Source organism: Copadichromis virginalis, linkage group LG22, assembly GCF_057382275.1.
Source record: "Copadichromis virginalis isolate Kocher_CV1m ecotype Utaka linkage group LG22, C_Virginalis_male_GT1.1, whole genome shotgun sequence".
NCBI classification, from domain to species: domain Eukaryota; kingdom Metazoa; phylum Chordata; class Actinopteri; order Cichliformes; family Cichlidae; genus Copadichromis; species Copadichromis virginalis.
The window spans coordinates 20,322,735-20,343,599 of record NC_140638.1 but is presented as its reverse complement, the minus strand read 5'-3'; the positions used below and the strand labels follow the sequence as shown (position 1 = coordinate 20,343,599).

At 43.2% G+C, this 20,865-nt stretch overlaps 1 protein-coding gene across 1 annotated transcript; it reads left to right on the top strand.

Annotated features, from left to right (window-relative positions):
- The first annotated feature begins 633 nt into the window (after positions 1-633).
- itgb8 (integrin, beta 8) lies at positions 634-20,189 on the top strand. The gene is made up of 16 exons (XM_085445279.1): positions 634-1,244; positions 2,169-2,254; positions 6,032-6,203; positions 6,975-7,081; positions 7,517-7,656; positions 7,895-8,060; positions 10,440-10,598; positions 10,718-10,813; positions 10,980-11,072; positions 12,106-12,246; positions 13,531-13,945; positions 14,071-14,293; positions 14,416-14,519; positions 16,175-16,297; positions 17,292-17,458; positions 18,551-20,189. The coding sequence occupies exons 1-16, from the start codon at positions 1,151-1,153 to the stop codon at positions 18,674-18,676; spliced, it is 2,412 nt and encodes an 803-aa protein (XP_085301405.1). The 5' UTR covers positions 634-1,150; the 3' UTR covers positions 18,677-20,189.
- Positions 20,190-20,865: the final 676 nt, after the last annotated feature.

Sequence of the window (20,865 nt, the reverse complement as noted above, 5' to 3'; positions counted from 1 at the left end):
CCAGGAGCCAAGACAAGACTGGAATCTCTTTCTTTCTTTCTTTCTTTCTTTCTTTCTTTCTTTCTTTCTTTCTTTCTTTCTTTCTTTTACCTTGAAGACCCCCACCAGATACGAGCAGGCCAAAGATGGTCTGGGTTGCTAGTGTTTTCTTGCTCCGTGGCTGTTTTCCTCGTGGATAAAACGTTCAGTTATTTACTAAGTACTTTTGGCTCTCTTCAGCGAAGCAGCCGGCGAGGAGGTTACTCTATGTCACTGGAATCTGCGCACAATGGAGTCAGACCCCCGCACCCCGTCACCTCCCCCTGCAGCACCAGCCTGTGAACCCCTCTGCGAGAGCTCTGGTTTTTACTGACCCCCCCCAACTACCCCACACTATCATCCATCCACGCAGGTCCTCGCGCTCAGCGGTCCCCCTTACGGCTCCCTTAAGAAACAACAAAAACACCAGCGCTACACTCGGAATCCACCGCAACTCCTCCTTGTTCACCTCTCTTCCTCCTCTCCTTATTTGTCAGCCACCCCCCCCCCCCACACACACACACACACACACGCACGCCCCCTCCCCTTCTGAGCTCTCTCTCTCTCTCTCTCTCTCTCTCTCTCTCTCTCTCTCGCTCATACGTACAGCGGCGTGGTTACCATGGCAGTGGTTAAAACACGGTTATTCTCCTGCTCTCGGCGTATGATGTTCACTCAGCATGATGTTGGTTGCGCGCCGGCTGAGCTCTGATTGGCTCTCCCGTGTGTAACTCCTGCGTGTGCTCTGTCCCGGGATGAGACTTTTACCATCAGCTGTGAGGCGAAGCTGTGAGAAGCTCTCGGAGACGCGTCGCACACCTGCGGCTGGGTGGAAATAGATGGAGGTGACTCGCACTCCGCCGATTGCTTCACCTCCTCTCGTGGCCCACGGGGGAGCGCGCTTGTAAGCTGATTTGACCGGTCGATGTGAATGCCTCTCCGGGATTAGAGGACTATTTGGGTGAACCACGATGTCCCGCGGCTTGGGCCAGCACTCACGGTTATTGTTCATGCGCCGGCGAACGCACGGTGTCCGGTCTCCCCCGGTTCATCTCCAGTAGCCGTACAGCTCCGCTTCCCGTGTCTCCTCGCTGCTTGGCTCCGGTCTCCTACCCGGTGTGGACAGAATAATATGACTTCCTGGCTACGCACATACGACAGCGCCTGTCTGTGCCTCCTGCTCTGCTGTTTGGTGGTCGCTTTCAGCGGAGAATCCTTCAGTGCCGGTGAGTGGAGGCTCATTGGGGGATAATTACATCCCATCTCAGCAATTAGACTGCATCTTGTAGCTATCACTGTCAAGCGATCATTAGCGTCCCCCACATCCCACATTCTCTGTAGTCTCTGCAGGAGGTCACGCAAAAGACTCGTAATGAGCATTTGTTTCATGTGGAGGAGTTACAAACTAGTTATTGATGAGAAGTAATGACAGCCTCACTGCAGTAGCAGGTAACACTCCAGCCCTCTTTGTTGAGCACATTACCGAACATTTAAAATTAGAAGTTAGGCGATTAACCTTCACAGTCTTTTTTGCCAGAGGCCAAGATTTTTAACTGGGTGAGAGTGCGCTGTTAGTGATGCTCAGACCTGCAGCTTTTCTCCTTTTGTCCTACATTACAACCTCACTGAAGCTCCCTGGAGAATAACTCTGGAAAATTAGATTCCAGCAGATAAATCACTACACTAATTCCACTACAAAAAGCCTTTCTTTGTCACTCAGTAAAGTCTGAATCCTTACTGTATTTTTTTCTGCAAACCTTGCATAGACATATCCTGTTTGAGTGCCTAGTTATGGACTCCCTACATATGCACATTCTCACTAAATGATTGACTAATTAGATGTGGTATGGATGTGTGTATTGGTGTTGGGCGAGGGGTTACTACTCCAGCAAATCCAGTACCTGCTTCCAGATGGTGGCTGATTTGTGCTGAACAGCCTCTTATGAGATGCTAAGTGGTGCTCCTATCATCAGAAGTGTCTAATGTCCACAGGGGTTCAGCTGCATGGCTAATAAGTGTTGACACACACATTCTTTCATATGCTAATCTCAGATTCTTCCCTCCTCCTCTTGCCGATCTTTTTTCTTCTTCCCTGCAATCATTTTTCTCTCTCTGCCTCCTCCACCTTTCGTCCTCCCTTCCTTGAGCAGGTGACAGCGTGTGTCGGTCTCCTGGCATCACCTCTTGTACAGACTGCCTCAGCCGTGGGCCACAGTGCGCCTGGTGTTTCGAAGAGGTAGGAATGCGTACGAACGTGTGTTTGTGTGTGTCAGAGACAAACGTGGCAGGCATTGGACAGCATTCCTCAGATGACACGAACCAAAGCTTTGATCCAGTCCACAAATATGAATATAATATGAACGTTAGAGCTCGGCGGCCTGCGTTATGACTCATGTGAGTTGCGCCGGCCGCTCGTGTGAATGTTTCCATGCACGTTTTCTCAGGCAGAAAGCAGAGACAGAGCCACTTTTCCATCCATGTGTTTAGTCTCCACACACTTACACATATTGCTGCTTCCGCCCATGCCTCTATCTGTCTGTGTGTCGGTCTGTCTCGTAAAGAGCCCACCCCGAAACAGACGTGAGGAGCTGTAAAGCTTTCTGGTGCCACACCAGTAACAACACACAGATAAAAAATACCAAACCAAACTGTCAGCATGTGTGCATTTACAGACTTCAGGTGCTTTCCCACCCTGTAAGTCCTACACTTCTTGACATCATCAAGTGGGGCTGGGTTCACTGGTGTGTGTGTGAGCCCTCAAACATTACCTCCTACACACACAGAGACACACACACACATACAAGGTCATATAAACTCACAGAGCCATGCTTGGATAAGTATTAAACAGTGCCGGTCTTGTTAATATGCATGTTCACATTTGGCTGTTAATATTCAGAGTCCAGTGAAAAGACAGACTGTGTAAGGAAAGTCCCAGAAAGTCAGTCTGAAACTTTTTGGCATTCAGAGTTGTTACAGGGCATATTATAGCCACAGGGAACACCATAAATACACACAATCCAGTCCAGGTTTCAGGTTCAGGTCCTGGTCACATAGTTTGCTACAGTTTCAGGTTCTATTGTAGACCACGGTTTTCCTCAACCGTGTGTTTTTAAAAAAAAATTTCACTCTTTCATCCCTTATCTGTTTCCCCCTCATGCTTTTTAAAAAATGACTGATCTCAGTCTGGCCCATGACAGATTAATTACAGTGTAAATACACATATTTAGGGGTGTAATTTTACGGGGGGGGGTTGTGCCACTTCTTTGTATTTGTGAGTTTTTTTGCTACAGTACCAAAGGTCACTAAGCCTCTCCAAAGCTATAAGGCATGACACTGTTACATTCTGCCGTTGTGGCAGCTGACTATTAGGAGAACTTAATCAAGAATCTGAAGACAATAAGGGCGCCTAATCACATTTTGAACTGTCCAAACTAACACTGAGCAAATTTCCACCGTGTTGGAATACACGGAGAATAAATCCGGAGTAAATCCAAACAGGCACCTCCACCTGGTGCTTGAAACTGATGAGTAATTTCAAGGGTCCGATAGCAAAAAACAGTCATGGCTCTCATGTCGGGGTAACTCCATCAAAAATCAATACAAGCACACTGAAAGCAATCAGAATGAAAAATGAAACCAATGATTAATTGTGAAACTGGTTTCAGTATAGCATGTTTCCCTGAGTGGAATAAACGAGGGAAGACTTTGCACGTCTGTGACATCAGGCAGGTGCGCAGGAGAAAGAGAAACGGGTCAAAAGTTGCCCAACGGCTCCAGAAGTGTTGCAAGTAAATCCTTTTTTTTGAATGTTTGTCAGTGTGCAGGAGTCTGCAGCATGTGTGAGTCTTTCACTACATACTTCACAGTGAGCAAAGGTTAAAAAATTAACTAATGGGTTAAACATTAACTAGATTACAGCCTTTAAACGCAGAGTGTTAGGCATACATTTTTGAATTGATGGAGACGATGGATTCATCGGCACAAGTGTAGAGAAAATCTATAATTTTTCTTCTGACCTTGAAATTGTTTACTCTCGCTCTTGCTCCAGACGGGCTGAAGGAGATGTGCTCATCATACAGATGAGATTACAGCGAAAACATGGCTTCCTTGTATGCTCTGTTTATAGAGTTTAAAATTGCAAGTGAGCTATACCCTACAGACTTTTGTGATATTGTGCATGTGAAAAAAATGCTCTCCTATATTAAAATTTATAATGTTAAATAAAATTGATGAAATTCAAACATGTTGTTTTTTGAAACATACACTTCATTTGAACTTGTAACCAACTAACTGGGGAACATATCCTACGTAATTTTGATAAAGGGCAGTACGTCTTTAACAGCACTCTGAAGCCATTATTACCTTTTATTATTTGCAGTATATAAAATAGTGTAGAACCCAGAGAAATCTGTGAAAGCAAAGGGGAAAGAAAGGCTGAAATCCAACATTGAACGGCCTTGATTTGTTGCCCTCAGGCAGCACTCAATTACACAGTGGAAATCACTGAATGGCTTTTGGAGCACTTTTAAAACCAACGTCAGCCAACAAACAGACCGTCAATGTATGCACACTTATCCACAATGAAGAGGAGAAAAAAGGATTTATACAAGATGCAGAAATACAGTTACAATGGGTGGGCCCAAGCTCATTTAGGAGGGTGCAAAATTGACCAAACAAAAGTCCTTTTGGAAATCAAGGACGCCGCCTCCTGTGGGCTGAAGAAGAGACAGACCATCTCAACCCCCGCCATCTGTTATTTGTATTCATTAGCGCACATGGCGTGAGTGACTTACATGTGCAAAGGCACCGTTAATATTCAATATTACAGGCTTTGAAGTCACATGTGCTCTCATTGTTGTTTAATAAAAGAAGGCTTTGCTTAATTCGTCAAGATAATGCAAAATGAGTCCTCTGTCACCTTTTGGAGACATTTTTACCTAAAGTGTTGTTAGCGTTTTGTTGGAAGTGAATTTGCTTTTTGGAACAAAAACAATGACGTTTCAGGTTGTATTATGTTTTTGCTGTTTTCAAGGACACGTTTAAATTATTTGCTCATCCGTCCATTCCCACATCACCTGTGACGAAGCTTTTGCAGATGAATTTACAGTGAAGGTGAAGACTGAGACAAAGTATGGTGGAAGCAAGAGGTGTTTATTTGCCCACATGTATCTAACGCCATGACAGTTAGTGGTAGATCAAGCTTTCCAACAGCAACAACAATCTCTTGTCTAATGACAAATGGCAGCTTTAAATACTCTCAGCTGTTTAGGACTAAACCATTATTTACTCCCAGGTGAGTTTACCAAATTGTAGCATTCCACCTTCTATATACAATACACAATCTGAGTTAATAAATAAATACATTTTATCATTCTCTGATAATTAAATATGTTATATTTTAACCTTATACCTTAACCCTATTAAAAAAACACCAAAAACCCATGTATAGAGATTTCTCACACCTCCTTAACCCATGGCCTCTCCTGGAACCTTTAAATGTCCGGACCACTGGGGAAATATTTGCCCAAACACCCTGGAGAGGACACAGAAAAGGTCTTTGCACCAACACTTTTACCTGTAGACTTTAAACACACACACTTGCTTAAGTTTTACTTGGCAGTAGACCTTATTTGCTCCCAGTAACAACCTTTCCTCACAGACAACCACCACACTTCTCAGTGAGGAGCAGCTGTGCAGGACCTGGAGCAAAAGGCCACCTGCTAATTATTAAATAACTCAATAAATATTCAATAAATAATTAAACCTCTTGTGTGCAAATGGTTATTGATGTGCAAGTCTATCCTTAAAGTGCAGTGCTCAATAAAGTGCTTTTAATAAAGTGCAAAGGTGCTTCTAAAGTGTGCAAGTTACCACAATACAAATTATACTAGTAAGGAAGCCCTCTTCCTTACATCATCCTAACTCGTTTTAGATACAGGGTTGGATTTTAAAACCAGCATATTTTGAATGAAGGGCAAACTGACCATTTTGAACTTTATGTTTTCACCTGTAGGGCTTTCTAGATGGGGCGGGGCTAAGTCAGCGCTGTGACTTGCCAGTTAACCTGCTCAGGAGGGGCTGTGCACTGGAGTTCATGGAGCAGTCAGAGGTTAAGGTGGAGGTCAACGCCACCATCAGCAGCACACAAGTTTCCCCAAGAGACATCAGCATCACCCTCAGACCAGGTAGATGACGTGATAACTTGGGTTGGGCGTAAAAACGATCAGACTCTCTTAATAATGTGTTCAGTATGCAGAAAACACACCATTGCAGCGATAGTGTATTATTTTGTGTGCCCAGCAGGGCAGTTTGTGAATGTGCTGAACACCAGTGCAATATCAGAAAATAAGAATGTGAAAAATCTCACCTTCTTTAAGGATCAGGCCATAAGACCTCATCCACATCACATGCGGTGCTGTATTTAGTAGCTCAGCAGCACAGCGAGTACTGCCTGCAGCGCCGTATGGGAGCATACAGCACCAAGCGGTGGGTGTTCAAATTTCCACTGACTAAAAGTGTTAACAGTTTCCGAGATGGGTGCTTCAAGAATCACTGTTAGTGTTTAAGCCTTCAGGAAAAAAAACTATAATAAAGGCATCATTGTGGAGAAATGGTGCCCTAAGCACTAAATGAAGTCACAGTCCCAGTGTGAGTGTGTGTGTTGTATTCTGAGCTTTTGGTAGCTGGTTCGGCTGCTGCGAATAGCAGTGCAGTTAGTCCCCTTCCACTGAAATCGCTGTCCTTCCTCGTAATTACACACATATATATATAGATGAGCAGCAAAGTGAGAGTAAAGGGAAGATGCCTTGCAGTCCGGACAGTTCAGCCAACCTCTACCTAACAAATGTTTCACTGCATCTCTGCTTCACGTAGATGCTGGTGCTGCAGTGCACCATGCAGTATTTTTGAACTTTTGCTCATTGCAGTTTATGTTGTGCGTGTGTGTTTGTTTCTAGGTTCAGCGGCCAGTTTCATAGTGTCGGTGAAGCAGCTGGAGCGTTATCCCGTGGACCTGTACTACCTGGTGGATGTATCGGCTTCTATGCAGGAAAACCTTGATCAAGTAGGTTTGAAAATGCTTGTCTGTCACTCTGCTGCTCAGTGAGTCAGTGAGGATTTGTTCCACGCCTTCTTCTTGAAGGTTCTATATATAAATATAGCTGCAAGGACTATTTGCTGTGTAAAGACATAATTAAGTCAAGGCTTGCATAAATGAGAAGTCTCACCAGGATCTATAAACAGTAAGTAGGCCCAGTGAGATGGACACTGACTTTATAACTACTACAGATTAAACTTTTTTTTAAATGAAGCAGAGGAAATGGGAAGTAAATCAGCTTCTTTTTTTGTCTATTGTGCCTGATTTATTCTGGATCATCTTCCAAATCTTCTTATTTTATATCCTCTTGCACGCCTCCTTCTTTTGCTCTTCCCTTCTCGCCTGCTGCTCTTTACCTGTCCTTGTTCTACCTCTCCAACCTGCTTTCTGCGTGCTGCACAGCTGAAGACGGTGGGTGTAGCTCTGTCCCTTCGTATGACGGAGCACTCCTCAGACCTTTGGCTGGGTTTTGGCTCATTTGTGGACAAGCCTGTTTCTCCTTACATCAACGTTCATCCTTCGAAGATCCACAATCCCTGCAGGTAAGATCATTTGTTAGCTAGAGTCGGCAGATACAATGATACACTCGAAGAGGGATGTCATCATTTCAGTGATCATGTAAAAAATATATACAAAGATGCATAATTTAGCTTTTTAGTTGCTTGGGGGAACATTGTCATCAGGATAAGCTGAGCATATAACAAATAGCTCTGCAGTTCCAAATCTTGCAAACAGGACCTCATTTTTTAATTAATTTATTTATTTTTTGTCTCTCACAAGTGATTTTGAAATACGCTGTCGACCAGCCCACGGCTTCCACCATGTCCTTAGCATGACAAGCAATATGAGCGAGTTTACGCGGGTGATCAAGCGCCAGCGCATCTCTGGAAACATGGACACACCTGAAGGAGGACTAGATGCCATGCTGCAAGCTGCGGTCTGCCAGGTGGGCATTTGTTCATATGTAGTTTGCGTACATGAATGCATATAAAACTCCCTCAGAGGCTGTTAGTGACGTATAGTGATGTGTTTTAACAGCACAGGACCAATTAATGTAGTTTTTCCACCCTTACTCGATTGTGCCGGCTCAACCCTGCATTCTCATAATTGTTGTTGCTATAATCCATCAGATGTATTAGTTTAGGTTGCAGAAATAATCAAAGGCTTCCCTAAAACAATATCATCTACATGGCAACATGTGTCACTCCATAGCCTGTCTATATTGCCTCCACAGTGCAAGTTACCCTAATGCTCACTACATACCACTGAGACTTCTGGCTTTTGAAATGTGTTTTAATAACAAGCTCCTCTTAATTCAAGTCATTATTTGGTAAAATCACCTTTGGATGCTGTCACAGCACTGAGTCTGTGTGGACAGGTCTGAGTCATGGTGGCACATCTGGACACTGCAATTGTACACCACTCCTCTTTGCAAAACTCCTCAAGCTCTGTCAGGTTGCACAGGGTCAGGCATGAACAGTGCTTTTCAAGTCCAACAACAAATTCTCCATTGGCTTGAGCTCTGGGCTTCGATTCAACCACTCCAAAACACTCACCTTGTTGACTTTAAACCATTTCCGTCTAGCTCGTGCCTGAATGCTTTGCGTCTTAGGTTCGCGTATTAGGTTGGAATTCTCTTGGAGACTGAATCAGATGGTCTTTCAGGATTTATCTATCATTGCTGTATTCATTTTATGTTTTGCCAGAGATGGTGTGTTTGCCAAAATATATAGAATGTCTGTTGCTACCTTAACAAAGTGTCTAGTGTGATGACTTAAAAAGTTGATTTTGGTCTCATCAGACTAGAGACCCCAGACTCCCACATGCTTTTAGATGAACTTATCCCCTCTCTTCCATAAAGCCTGAGCAACATCTCAGGTGCTGAAGCTTTTAACTCCTTCAGAGTAGTCATAGGTGTCTTCGTGGCCCCCACCTTACTGGTGTCCTTCTCACACAGTCACTGTTTGTGAGGACGGCCTGCTTTAGGCAGATTTACACATGTGTTTTTTCTTCCAGTGATGACGAATTTAACTGAACTCCAGGGGATTTTCAGTGACTTGTACGCTGACCTATAGTTTTCCTAATCTTTTCCCCGACTTGCTTGGAGCGTTCTTCTGTCCTCATGGTGTGATTGTTGCCAGGAATACCGATTAACCTTGACTGAATCTTTCACACACAGGTGTCTTTATACTACAGTCACTTGAGACACATTCACTGCACTTTGGTAATCTGCACTTCATTAACTGTGAAACTACAATTGGCTGGAGCTCTGTTGAATTAGTTCAGTTACTTTAAAGGGTTTGAATATTTATGCAGTGACTTATTTATTATATATTTATATATTTTTGATTAATGTTGATTAATTTAGCCCTGTGTCGAATTGGCGACTTGGTGTATCCCGCCTCTCGCCCTATGGTAGATAGACTAGATAGATAGTCTATCCACCACCACGACTCTGATAAGAATAAACAGAAGAGAATGGATGATTAATTTCCTCTACTTTACACAGTTTCTTTAGTGAATTCTTAAAAAGCCAAATTATATTGACCCTGATTCCATCCCAGCCAAGTGGTAGAGTAGACGCTGTATATGTAAATCTAAGGGGTGTTTTCTAATTGTAAGTAGGTGTTAAATCTGCAAATGTAAAAGAAGCGTTTACTCTTTTCTGGAAAAATAGTGGCACCCTGAAAGCAATGCATATTGCCACAGGAATCCCACTAAGTATTAACTCCACATGTGGGGTATGGCAGACACACACACTGAGATTCACAGTTGCTTACATTATAGCTTCTGTGGGGGTTATGTGTCACACCATGCAGGGGGCCCCTGAGTAGCCATGTCGGAGAGAAACACCACAGTGGTCATCAGTCTAGAAATAGACTCCATTATGCCAGGCCTACTCACTAGGTTTCCCTAAATACACACACACGTGCACACTGGCCCATTTTCTCACGCTGAGAGAAAGGAGTCACTGTATGAGTCACAGACATAAAAATCGAGACTCCCGGTTCTTTATTTAATTGGACATTACAGAAAAGCCTGATCATCACCGAAAATAATCCAGTTCACATGTGTAAAATGTTTCGCCTTGCATTTTTTCCCACACTTGTAAATCCTTAAAATGTGATGCATGCACATTTTTCCACATCACTCCGTCATGATTTAAAGGAATAACAAAAACCACTCTGCAAAAACAGGCTGTAGAGACGTTCAATAGATCTCTGCTTGTGTTTGAATTTTTTTGGTATTAGGATGAAAATATGTAAGTTTTGCTAAATTAATGGCCAAAAATAACATTGCACGTTGCCTTCCTTCTGCATTTTAGAGGGCTGTTGGTTGGAGACCAGAGGCAAAGCGTCTGTTGCTCCTGATGACCGACCAGCCTTCTCACCTCGCCCTGGATAGCCGGCTGGCAGGAATCGTCGTGCCACACGATGGTCTGTGTCACCTGGAGGACAACGTCTACAAAGGCAGCACCAGGATGGTGAGGAAACTTGCAAAAGCTAAAGCATCAAACTTTAAGCTCACATAATCTCACTTTAATGTGGACCAGATGAATTACTACAGGCTTTGAGGTGACAGGAGGTTTACTTTGCTTTTCAGGATCATCCCAGTTTGGGTCAGTTGTCTGATAAGCTCCTTGAAAACCATATCTACTCCATCTTTGCTGTGGAAAAGCAGCAATACCAGTGGTATGAGGTAATGTGCCCCTACACGTGCACTTAGTAATATACTGAGAAGGCATACAATCAGCCACAGATTCTGACTCATACATATCGTGCTCATTTCAGGAGCACATTTGAGAGGGGAAGATTTTTAAAAGCATTACGTTTTTTTCTACTCTCGTCTCCCTTTCCTTTTCCAGGAGCTGATACATCTGCTACCTGGCTCCTACCTGGGAAAATTAGGCCTCTTCCAGGCTCCGAATCTCATTGACCTGGTGGTGGATGCATACAAGGTACAAAGCACTCAGCTACACCTCCCCTCGTAGGCTCTTTGTTCTCTTTGTAGCGTCTTATTCATTCTTTGGACAAAGACGGGAACAAGTGAAAGGTGGGAGAGACGAGAAGAGCAGCACTGTGAGAGCTGGAATCACAACCCCACACATTCCTGGCTCAGAAATGTTGAGACAAAGTTTGCTGCCGGTCTGCTGAAGCAACACAAACTTTTGTTGTTCTCCTTGACTTGTTGAATCATGCGGACTGAGTAATAGCGCATGTCCTGTTTGAAAAGTGCGTCCTGTTTATGTGTACCCCAGAAGTTGAAGTTTGAAAACGGGGAATGCAAGAAAAATCTTAAATGATCTCAAACTTAAAGTGCTTAAGTTTGGGGAAAATTGATGATGGGGAGAGACCTAAAGCCTGAAGAAAGAAAAACAACAACAGGAAACAACACGGACGAGAACTTGAGGTTACGGAAGGTTAGGTTTTGTATGTGTGTGTGTGGGTGAGTGAGACTCACCACGGGGTTAATTCTGTTGGCAGAGTATAATCTTGCCTCAGGCACAGCGCTCCATTGTTTGCTTCGAGAATCTGCCGAATCCACAGAATCGGGTGCGCAGCCACGCATACGTGCCGAAACACACACACATACACAAACAGCGCCGCCTGAACAGAAGCTGGCATTATAATGGCTATCAGATCCCCACAGAAACCATGTGTCCTAATCAGAGAGGGACACAAAGATGCTATTTTCGGCCCCACCTCCTTGTTCCCATAAATCCCTGTATTTCAGGAAGAAAGAGAGGGCGACAGTAAGGCTTTCAGGCAACATGTGACAACTTTGATTAATGAGCCTCTTTTCCCCCCCTTTCTTTCGTCATTGCTGTTCACTCACACAGATTACGTTCATTAAAATTTCAAGCTGTTCCTAGCATTCCCTTTTATCTTAACCTACATTGCTTTGTAGTCAGCACAGTAAGCTATGATAAGTTTCTTTATATCAGGCTCTCAGTGTAATGCTGCTTGTCTCTCTGTTTTCGATGTGCCCAGAGGTTGTTATCAGAGGTGGTGGTGTCCGTGTCGGTGGAGGACAAGGCGGTCAGCAGGTACTGGGTGTCTGTAACTCCTCTCTGCCCCGATGGATCCACTGCTGCAGAGCACAGTTGCACGGGGGTGCAGCCCGACCAGACGGTAAACACCCAGCAGCGTCAGAGCCACCAGAGATGTCACAAGGCATATATTAGTTGTATCAGATTACCCTGACATACACAAACGCCCTCGCACTGAGAGCTTTACGTGACAGAGAAGATTTGGTAAATAATCCGAGCTGAGCGGATTACACGGACTGTATTTAAGAGGAAAACATTTCCATGTGATTTCGCGACCTTTTCCTCCAGAAATCCCTACCTCACCTAACACGAGAGCCTCGATACAGACAAATAGGACATTTATATTTAGAATGAGGTCATTGGACTTGTACTCCTTAATACCTGTTCTGTTATCCAGCAGAGAAAAAGAAACCTTCACCAGTGCCGAGAGCACTTTTTGATATTTCTCAGCTGTGCACGGTAGTTTTTCTACTTAAGCAGCATGACTTTATCAGAGGTTACTGTAGCTGTAGCAGCCAAAGAGACCTTTGCTTTGGCACTAATTATAGCATCTTCAGTGCATTTGGGAATGATTTTACTCCCCTTAGCTTCCTGCGAGACTTCTTTCATCACATTTTGGGGTTCTAAACTTTTATTGAACCTCGGCATACTAAATCACTGCTCTACAGAGTTACTCCACTGTACAAAGAAACTCAGGCCTTTTAATCTGTGGGTGGATTAGAGACGAATTATGGAAACAATTACCAGAATGGAGATAAAAATCAATAGAAAGGCTGACTGTGAACTCAAAGCTTTGGCATGCGCAACTTTCCACATCAGCCAACAGAATAATTGTTCAAATTCAGCCTAAGAATCCATTTTCCTGTCCAACTGTTTGAGCTGTTAGGGATTTCTGTAATCATGCAGCCAGATTTGGCTTATTCACACCTTTTAGATTTACAGCCTCAGTTTGGTGCAGAAAAATGATTTCTGTATAATCCACATCGCTGTGTAAGTGTAGAGGATGTTTAAGATAGTCTCTCTGATGTAAATGTCTATGTCAGCATGCTTACAACAATACTGAGGGCCTGAGTTTAGCATGTTAACTAATGAGGATGGCATGAGATGTGGTCATTTAGTCGTGAACAAAAGTAGTGAAGAAACTGGAATTTCTACCTGCTGTTGCTAGGCAAACAAGACACTCTATCACTAAATCGATGAGGTTCATAGCATAAAATATTACGGTAGTTCTTTTTGAACTGGGCCATGGTGGTGCACCAGATGACCAACTGACCTTGCCGCCCACATAAATATACAACTAGAACACAGCTCTATCCCTCTTTCAACATCCCCTGCTGCTCTTTATAAACATATTTGTTTTACGCAGGTCTACTTCAATATCACAATTGGCCAGCACTCCTGTCCTGATGACGGTAAAGATGAAGATGTGACAGTCATGGTCCGTCCCGTGGGTTACAACGAATCCACTGTTGTGAGGATCCGCTCTAAATGTCAGTGCACATGTGGACCGGCGGGACAGTGCCGTGATGCCAACGCGTCACCATGCAAACAGACCCAAAATGGCAACAATCAGGAGGAGAGGCCGAACTACGGGATGATGAAGGACTCGGATTCAAACAAGAACTGCAAAGCAGATGGGTCTGATGTGGTCTGCAGTGGCCGCGGAGTGTGCGAATGTGGGAAGTGTGTTTGTGAGCAGAGCAGGCTCGGTGCAGTGTACGGGAAATACTGCGAATTAGACGACTTCTCCTGCCCTTACGAAGGAGGGCTGCTGTGTGGAAGTAAGAGGGGCACACTCTGAAAATTAGTTCATAGTGATACTGCTAATGTCAAGATGACTAGTGCACGATTTTTCTTCGTTAACTTCTCTAATGCCTTTTCCTCTCATCTCTCTCCTGTCTCTCAGGTCGGGGTGTGTGTGTGCTAGGTGAATGTGTGTGTGAGGATGGATGGACAGGCGATAGCTGCAACTGTCCCGTCTCCACAGCAACCTGCCAGTCATCAAATGGCTTGCTTTGCAGCGGGAGAGGGAAGTGTGTGTGTGGTAAGTGCGTGTGCGACGACCCCCAACACTCCGGAGACTTCTGCGAGCGTTGCCCTGCGTGCCAAAGCACCTGCCAATCATACTGGTAATTAGCGACTTATATTTAGTACCGCAAAGCACGATGGGAGCTCCGACAGATCGAGCTGTATGCTTGAAGTTGAAACTGTAGTGATTTGTTATTTCTGTTTGCGTTGCTTTGCCTCTTAGGACGTGTGTGGGCTGCCACCTTTCTCATGGTCTGACCCAAGAAGAGGCGGGACAGTGCAACCACACCTGTGCACCGCTGGTCGGCTACATGGATGACATGTCAGGTAGAGCTGGTGTGATTCAATTCAATTTTATTTATATCGCACCAAATCACAACGACTGTTGCCTCGAAGTAAATAATAGAGAGAAAACCCCATCATATGACCCCATATGAGCGAACACTTGGCGACAGCGGGAAAGAAAAACTCCCCTTTAACAGGAACAGACCTCCAGGTTCAGGTTTACATATTTGTAGTTTTGTGGACACTAAAAAGGTTTTTTTCTTTAATTGAAGCTACGACAGATTTAGCTGTTTTTAATAAAAGCCTTGGCTCAGTTTGAATTTGCTCTTGGGTTTGAAATATATTACTTTGTATTTACTATTTAACAAGCAACCCTTAGAGCTGCTTGTATTCATCTTTTTTTGCTAAGTTTGGCAATCTATAAAAGCAACATTGACAAGTTACACGAAGTGCTGTTGCACATGTTGGCAGTTTATTGCCTGCATTTTTGAGCCAAAGCCATTTGGTTATTTAGAAGCAGAGCGACAGATGGATTTCACTGAGAGCTGAGCATACTGCATGATAGCAACATGTCAATCACAAGGTAGCCCCGAACTAAACCACATCCTGTTTTAACACCTATTATACCTTAAATAATACAATCATTGAAAATGAATGAAATGAAAAAAGAACACCATGTTTTATTAAGTATGACTTAAAACTGTCTTCAGGGGCCATAAACTCACAAGGCAAGCATTTGCTGAAGTCATAAAAGAAGTGGAAAGTTGGGTTTCCCATAGATAACTATGTATCCTGACCTCGTTTTGCAACCAGAGATGCCACCCCCTGCTGGCCACTAAAAAGACTGCCTCTACATCACATTCTTTTTCATATACAGTTAGAGTTGCATTTCTGACCACCTGATGAGTGTAAGCCTACTATTCACTGACCTTTTAGCTCAGTTTTGTTCTCCACTGACTCCTAAAAAATCAGTTTCTTTAGCTTCAAAATGCTTTGTCTAACAGTTGGTCACTATTCGAGAATCAAGACCCCAGATTACTGAGAGGATTTGTATAGTCAGATTCTCATTGCACACAGATCTTCAATTACTTAATTTGGTTTTACTAAAATAAGGTTGCCTTCATGTCATACATTGTTATGCACTGAGCACTTCTTCTCCACTCTCTTCTTTTCACTCCCCATGTGTTTATATACCGCTGCAGCAGCATTAAATTCATCACATTTGTGTCTTCTCTCTCCCTTAGTCTGTGTTTTGTCTCCCTATGCTCTCTTTTTCTTTTTGCTTCTGTTTCTTCTCTTCTCTTTCCCTTCACAACCCCCACCCATCAAGGCAGATGGCTGCCCCTCCCTATGCCTGATTCTGCTGGAGGTTTCTTCCTGTTAAAAGGGAGTTTTTCCTTCCTACCACAAAGTGCTCGCTCACAGGCAGGTCACTTGATTGCTGGGGTTTTCTGCAGAATTCTGTAGGGTACCGTGTAAAGCACCTTGAGGCGACTGTTGTTGTGTGATTTGGCACACTATAAACAAACCTGAATTCAATTTGATTGAAACAAGAGAAGCTTTAAAACAGTGCAGCTCTGCAGCAGCACCACTCTGATCAATTTTTTTGTTTAAACTAACCCTCCAGGATTTGTTCTGGATCTTGGATCTATGTCTGGGTCTCACTGCTCCCTCTCTCTCTCTGGCTGTATTTTCAGGTCAAGCAGGGGAGACGTGGATTCACTGCATGTACATCAGTAACGACAGCTGTCGCAACAGCTATCGCTTTCAGACCAGCTCGAAGTCTGGTCAGGCTCAGCTTCTTATTAGCACAAGACCAGGTATGAAGTCAAAACTCACACACACACGCTTTAACTTGGGGTGATATCCGTTGATACCTCTGCTGCACTAGTGCACCCTGGTGTATTTGAGTCAGCAAGCCTGCTGTCAGTGTTACAGCTGTAATTTAGATTTCCCCTCAGTTTCCATCTCACTTTATGGATTTTTTCTTTTCAATCATCCACAAACACACACACACACACACACACCTCCTCACAGTTCACATTTGCCCTCAGTCTCGCACACATTATTATTGCACATCTAAGTGTTACAGATCACCCCGCCACCCTTACACCCCACCCTTTTCCAATTTTTGGAACAGCACTGCTTATTGTGCATCTCCCCCCCATCTCCCCCTATCCCCTCAAGCTTCCCTCCAACCACCCCCCCACCCCCCACACCCAACGGGACACTCTTCCTGCTCACACCCACTCCTCCCGGGTGCAGCAGGAGCCAGGTCTCTATGGTAACTCTGTTACAAAATGTCAGAGCAATCTTTGGGCTCTTTGTGTCGAGCAATCAGCCCGTCATCCACACATGCTCCCCAGCAGATACACAGCCAGCTGACTGTTCAGTACCGCAATAGTGGTACAGCTGCCGCCGAGCGAGCTCTGTGTGTGTGTGTGTCATATGTCATTTAAATGAGTAGCTCTGCTTTGTACTGCCTTTTTGTCTCCCCTGTTTTTCAGTGGACAGTCTCTTTCCTCTTTTAGTAACTTTTATTCAAATTCATTCATGCAAGTCCAACGTTTACATCCAAAACATACCATACCCAGCCTACACCTGGGTTTAGAGCCACTGAAATATACCTGATTAGCTCTTCACAGTTTCATATTGCTGAATCTGTACTTTTAGTTTTATTTAATCTGTACTTTCATGTTGCTCAAAGATGATTTTGATCAAAAATACTCCAAACTTTTGTCCCCATCAGTGAACAATACAATGTTATAGCTCTGCACAGTAAAACTGAGTGCGTTTATGTGTATGTGTCTACAGACTGTGTCAGCAGCAGCCTTCGGCTGGTGAGAACTTTCTTGAGCGTGTGCGCCCTGACCGTGTTGTGCGGGCTGGTGGTTGTGGCCGTGTCCCGGCTGTTGCTGCAGAAGAGGCGGTGGTCACCAGGGGGCACTGTTGAAGATGCAGGGTACCATTGCACTGGAAAGGTTAGCTCTCTGATATCCTTGAGGAATTTCTCAGTGCTGTCTGATTTTAAATGAGAGCCAAAGTGTCCCTGGAGCCCTGAGCAGCAAAGGTTCATTAGGATATTTATGTGAAGTAGTACCGGCAGCTGAAACCAGCAGTGAGGAATGTGAGTGTGCTCTTAGAGGTACAGCTGTGTTTTACATTTCCTCCCAACTCCCAGCTCAGCAGCTACAGTTTCCAGCTTTCTGACCTTATAATGACATACAGCACTTTGGAGAAGAGGAAGATGGGAATTTCTTAGCAATGGTTACTGGTTAGGGGTGGCGAGGGGGGTTCCTGTTTATGGCACTGCTGCAGATCATCTTAATGATACTGACGATTGTGGACTGTGTTTAAGAATCAGGACCATCTGTCTGGTTAACATTTACAGTTCTTTGCTGATTTTTTTTTTATGACATTTTACTGTCAGGGGGAAGTTTTGCTTTTGAGTAACAAAGACTTACTCTTCACTTCTCAGTCATGGGAAAGGCCACATAGACTTTGAGTTTACCTGCCTAATATCCACCAAGGGTTAAGTTTAGCATGTTTAGCCACATGCTGAACTTTCAGTAAATAGGGGACGCATTTAGATTTCAAATAAAGCCACAGAGTTTCTGTTAAAAGCTTTTCCACGTGGGTGTTTGAAGCAGGTGAAAATGCTATAAAAAGGGGAGGACATTAACCAAACCCAGTGACCTGGTGGCTGTTAAGAGGTTAAGATCCTCTGTGTACCTGTAAAGGCTCCAGAAGGACTGTGAAAATGACCCTTAACTCATAATCTTGGCTTTACCAACAAATCTTTACCAGAAATAAATCACAATTAAACAGACTAACACTTTGAGTTCTCCACTAATATGAACACTCACAAGCTGTAACCACGGAAACATCTGTCACACATGACATGTAGGAGTCATGTGGGGGGAAAAGGCAACTTGTAAAGCATTATGGGAACCGTAGTATGTAGTATTTTGGACTAATAGTGAAGAAGTCTTCTGAAGTGAGCATCTGTGTTCATCTCAGACTCCAATATTACTGACTGCATATTTCTGTTGCCCCCTCCCCTTCCCCACCAGGATCTGTCATACATTCCTACAACCAATGAGAAGACTGTCACCTACAGGAGGGACCATCCACCTGATCGCCCTGTGGAAATGCACATTCAGGTTCCTAAGATGCCCCTGGGTGACCCCTGGCAATAAAAGGTCATAACAAAGGCAGTAGAGACATATAGAAGCAAAGCTGGACTCAAGGCTTCTTTTCTGCCTCCTAACCTTCATAAAACTTTAACCAGCGGTACGTAGTACGTAGAGACTCAAGCGAAGTAAACTATGAAACCTCCACGGGATTTTATTTGTTAATCGAACTGACCAAACTTTTATTGACTGTGTGACTGACGCGGCCAGTATCCTGGGAATCCTGGAGATGAAGACGAAGAGCACAAATTCCCCACCTCTTCTCCTCCTTTTGTAGGAGCAGGGAAGCTACTTCACCTTTACAGGGTGAAAGTTGATCACTCCGCGCTTTTTAGCCATGCACTACTCTAGCATGAGTAAGTGTGCATGTGTGAGTGTGCATGTGTGAGTGTGTGTGGTGCAGGTGCACATATGCTTTCTATTTATTTGATAGTGACAACACTACATATTAATAAAAAAAAAAAAATCATGTGACTGTGCCAGACTACAATAATCCGACAGTACTGTCTCCCTGTCTTAGTCTGCCCCCATGTGGTCAGTGTAATGTACGACATTTTCTTTCAAATAACACACATTACTGACCTCAGCTGTGTTGCCTTGCATACACCAAGTGACTAAGCAGCTTGCTTTTATTTTATTGCGATTACATTTTAGTCACGCATGGCGAATCTTGTCGTTTAATGTTTTTATTTCTGTTAACATCGGCTGCATTGCAAATTAGTGTTATATCATGGCATTGTGTAATGACAAGCAAGAATACTTTCATTTGATTGTCTTTTGTTAATAATCTGGTTAGACTTGCACTAGAACAATTGCATTTTACTACTGAAAAGTGTGGGATCTCTAGGCATTAAAGGTACCTAAGTGTGTTTAAAGCTAATTCACTGGAGGAGTGGATTAGCTCCACTGGAACACTGGAATGACAATGGATATAGATTTATATTTTACATACTGACATAATGGCAGTTGTATCATCAAAAGCCTGAGAATGTGAACTCTGTATCAGAATAATGTCTGCATTTACCTGCTGTTTCACAAGTATAGACTAATACACAAATCTGCTCCAAAGGTACTGAGATCAGAGGTGGAACTTCACTCTTCAGCAAATTTAAAGGATTAGATCCTCTGAAACCAGAGTGCCAGTTTCGTGACTTGTTGAGAGACTTTGCTTGCCCACTCCTGTTCCTCTTTTTTTTTTAACATGTTGTTTACAGCATTAGCTGCTCTGTTTTACTGTAACCTCGGAACACTAATGAATATTTATTATGATTCTATTATATTTTTTATGTTTATTTGATTTGTTATGCTATATTTGAGTAGCGGTAAATAGGTAGTGAATACTGTGAGCTGTCTCTGTTTCTAAAACTGAAATGAATTCAGCAATAAGGTATTAATCATCTCATCTTACCGGGCATTATGTTCGGAGTGACAACAGCACTTTCTCTGTAGTTTTGCTGTCGATTAATGTGTAGCATGACTGTTTTCATTCCAATAAAAATGTGCAAGAGTTTTTAAACTGTTTCTTGAACTGTGTTTTATTAATTTATAGTTATTCTATTTAGTTGTATTTATTTAGGCCCTGTGGCCCAAAATTTCATGTACATTTTTTTTTAATGAAAAATAGGCAAAAACTTTTTTAATATTCAACCATGACAGTCCCTGAAGACCAACACCAGAATTGAAGCATGTATACAACTCACTACACGTTTTTAATATCTGTTTGTTTAAATATATTTGTGTAGATGTGCCAAAGATTTTTACATTTTAATTTATTTTATTGGTGCAACAAAAGATTGCTGCATAACCAGGACCTGCATTCAATATTACAGTCCAAGCCCATGTGATCCAAGCAGCTGCTGACTGCATAAACTGAACACTAGGTGGAGATCTCCACCTACACAACTGTGTTTAAAGCTCACTGTGAGTATTCACTCCAAGTCTCCTACTCTTTACAGCATTTTTTAATAGCAACGTCTTTTCATCATTGAAACAAAAAACTTAAAGCAGATTTTCCCCCCCCATAAAGCAGCAGCTGACGTCACTGACTACAGAACTCTTTGTATCTAAAGGTGCAGATGTGCAGATGTGCCTACTTAAATAGAATAAAATTGTTAAATTAAAAAAAATAGAATTGTTATGTATGTATTTTTTATGGTTTTATATATAATCACTGCAAACTGAAAACTAAGACTTTG

Excerpts from the sequence above, each read along its gene's own strand:
- itgb8 (XM_085445279.1), top strand. The coding sequence starts at position 1,151 with ATGACTTCCTGGCTACGCACATACGACAGCGCCTGTCTGTGCCTCCTG. Across the intron at positions 7,657-7,894 it reads AAGATCCACAATCCCTGCAG|TGATTTTGAAATACGCTGTC; the intron begins GTAAGATCATTT and ends GTCTCTCACAAG. Across the intron at positions 10,599-10,717 it reads ACAAAGGCAGCACCAGGATG|GATCATCCCAGTTTGGGTCA; the intron begins GTGAGGAAACTT and ends TTTGCTTTTCAG.